The sequence below is a fragment of the Chrysemys picta genome, chromosome 8 (assembly GCF_011386835.1).
Source record: "Chrysemys picta bellii isolate R12L10 chromosome 8, ASM1138683v2, whole genome shotgun sequence".
NCBI lineage: Eukaryota > Metazoa > Chordata > Testudines > Emydidae > Chrysemys > Chrysemys picta.
In genome coordinates this window covers 77,304,429-77,307,492 of record NC_088798.1, presented here as the reverse complement: position 1 = coordinate 77,307,492, position 3,064 = coordinate 77,304,429, and the positions used below count along the sequence as shown (strand labels likewise).

At 49.3% G+C, this 3,064-nt stretch overlaps 1 protein-coding gene across 1 annotated transcript; it reads right to left on the bottom strand.

Moving 5' to 3' along the window:
* Window positions 1–236: 236 nt before the first annotated feature.
* On the bottom strand, window positions 237–2,626 carry LOC135973146 (SRRM2 protein homolog rsr-2-like). Its single transcript, XM_065554842.1, has 2 exons — window positions 1,713–2,626; window positions 237–757 (listed from the first exon to the last, which is right to left on the bottom strand). Exons 1-2 carry the CDS (start codon window positions 2,257–2,259, stop codon window positions 237–239), a joined length of 1,068 nt encoding a protein of 355 aa, XP_065410914.1. The 5' UTR covers window positions 2,260–2,626.
* Between the last annotated feature and the right edge of the window lie 438 nt (window positions 2,627–3,064).

Sequence of the window (3,064 nt, the reverse complement as noted above, 5' to 3'; positions counted from 1 at the left end):
GGCTACAGTGTGAAATATCTGTTTGTTTCTCCTTCATGAAAACCCGCCCCCTTTATTGACTCATTTTCTGTAAGGAACCCACCCTCCCCCTTCCCCCAGCTTTCTTTCAAACCAAATAAAGTCACTATCATTTAAAAATCATTTATTCTTTATTAATAGATTAGAAAAAGAGGGAGGGAACCCGGGTGGTATTTGGGAGGAGGATTGCTGGGAAGGAAAAAGCCACAAAGAAAAGGTTAAAAAAATGACAGCCTTTTGCTTGGGCTGTCTACTGGGGTGGAATGGGAAGGTGTACGGAGCCTCGCCCCCCCCCCCCGTGTTCTTACACGTCTGGGTGAGGAGGATACGGAACATGGGGAGGCGGGAGGGTGGAACAGGGGCTGAAGCGGCAGTCTGTTTTCCAGCAGCCGTTCCTGAAGCTCCACCAGACGCCGGAGCATGTCTGTTTGCTCACGCAGCAGCCCCAGCGTTGCATCCTTGCTCCTCTGGTCTTCCTGCCGCCACCTCTCATCTCGAGCGTCTCTCCTCTCCTCACGTTGGTCCCTCCTCTCCTCACGTTGGTCCCTCCTCTCCTCACGTTCACTGGCTTCTTTCCTATACTTTGAAACTGTTTCCTTCCACTCATTCAGAGGAGCTCTGTCACTGCGGCTGGATTCCATAATTTCAGAAAACATCTCGTCTCGCGTTCTCTTCTTACGACGCCTTATCTGTGATAACCTTCGGGATGGAGGAGGGATGCTTGAGGAATTTGCAGCTGCTGTAGGGAGGGGAAAAAAGAGAGAATTGTTTTAAAAGCTACATTTTGCAGAACAATGCTTATACTCTTTCACGGTGACCAACACTATTCACATTACATAGCACATGTGATTTCTGTGCAAGGTCGCATTTTGCCTCTTAATGCTGAGTGCCTGTGGCTTTGCTGCTAGAGATCACAGGTCTGGGCAACAGAATTCGGCTTGCATGCGGCCATGGTAAGCCATTGTTTTACAGCTTCTGCGCCCTCCTTTCCCACATACCAAGCATAGCCTGTAGAGTGCTGCGGTTTTTCTGTTAACATTCAGCAGCAGCAGCAGAAAACAAACTAACCACCCCCCCCTCCCGCCATGAATTCTCTGGGATGATCACGGTACCCCTCCCCCCACCGCGTGGCTGGTAACAGGGAAGTTCCCTGCTAGCCAAACGCGAAAAACTCAGGGCCAATTTCCCATCTGCGCTTGGCTAACTGCAGGGAAGGATTTCTTTTCCGCCACAGGCAAACAGCCCAGTAGGAACGGCCACCTCTGTCCCCTTAATTAAGTTCCCGTATTTCAACCAGGTTACCAGGAGTGATATCACTCTCCTGAGGATTACACAACAAGATAAAGAACGGATGTTGCTTGAATGCCAGCAAACACCGGGACCATACGCTGCCAGGCTTTGTCAGGCAATGATACCAGATTACTTGCTGCAAGCATGGCGTGGTCAAGTGTCCTACCATGGAGGAGGGAATAAGGATGCACTGCCCAGAAACCTTCTGGCAAGGCTTTCGGAGTACCTCCAGGAGAGCTTCATGGAGATGTCCCTGGAGGATTTCCGCTCCATCCCCAGACACGTTAACAGACTTTTCCAGTAGCTGAACTGACCGCGAATGCATCCCAAGTCCTCAGGGCAAAGTAATCATTAAAAACCGTTTGCTTTTAAAACAAGTTTTATATTTTAAAAGGTAAACTCACCTGAGGTCCCTTCCATGGGGTCAGAGTCTTGGGTACTGGCTTGGGAGGCTTGGGAGGGTACTTCAGTCAGGGTGAGAAAAAGATCCTGGCTGTTGGGGAGAACGGAGTGCTGGGTGCTCTCTGCAAGCTCATCCTCATCCTCCTCCTCCTCCTCTCCCCCATCGGCAGAATCCTCAGGCGTCGCTGATGAGACTATCCCCGACCCAGAATCCACGATCACAAGTGGGGTAGTGGTGGCAGCCCCCCCTAGAATTGCATGCAGCTCGGCGTAGAAGCGGCATGTCCGCGGCTCTGACCCGGAGCGACCGTTTGCCTCCTTTGTTTTTTGATACGCTTGTCTGAGCTCCTTGACTTTCACGCGGCACTGCTCAGAGTCCCTATTGTGGCCTCTCTCCGTCATGCCCTTGGAGATTTTTTCAAAAGTTTTTGCATTTCGTCTTTTAGAACGAAGTTCTGCAAGCACTGAATCCTCTCCCCATACAGCGATCAGATCCAGTACCTCCCTCACGGTCCATGCTGGTGCTCTTTTTCGATTATCAGCCTGCATGGTTACCTGTGCTGATGAGCTATCTGTGGTTACCTGTGCTCTCCACGCTGGGCAAACAGGAAATGAAATTCAAATGTTCGCGGGGCTTTTCCTGTCTACCTGGCCAGTGCATCCGAGTTTAGATTGCTGTCCAGAGCGGTCACAATGATGCACTGTGGGATAGCTCCCGGAGGCCAATACCATCGAATTGCGGCCACACTATCCCTAATTCGAAATGTTAAAATCGATTTTGGCGCTACTCCGCTCGTCGGGGTGGAGTACAGAAATAGATTTAAAGGGCCCTTTACATCGAAATAAATAGCGTCGTTGTGAGGACGGTTACAGGGTAAATTCGAATTAAAGCTGATAAATCCGAATTAAAGTCGTAGTGTAGACCAGGCCTATGTGTAGTTCATAATTAATTGCTAATAATCCCATCAGACAGCTAGGTAGTTGAAATATTTCTGACAGAGTGGTGGGATAAGGTGGCAGAGTTAAGGGTGTTTGCAGAAGCTTAACTCTGCCTGTTCCGACCTTCAACAGTTTAGAGCCCGATTCTCCATTGCCCTGCAATTTGTTCAAAGGGCACCAGGGCAAAGTGAGTGCAAAATGCTACCATTCTGATTTGCACTGGTGTAAATGTCTGCACAGATGGCAGAGGAACAATCAAGTTATTCATTATTTTAATTACCCAGATCTAACAAGGGCTTTTTCACTCACTGCATACAGACAGCCAGACCCTTAGCGGACGTAAATCAGCATAGCCCAGCTGAAGCCAAGACTGCTACCATGATGTGCATCAGCATTCCATTCTGAATACTATCTT

Coding starts and splice junctions, on each gene's coding strand:
- LOC135973146 (XM_065554842.1), bottom strand. CDS start 2,259: ATGCAGGCTGATAATCGAAAAAGAGCACCAGCATGGACCGTGAGGGAG. Junction 758..1,712: donor CCCCATGGAAGGGACCTCAG/GTGAGTTTACCT, acceptor CCCTCCCTACAG/CAGCTGCAAATTCCTCAAGC.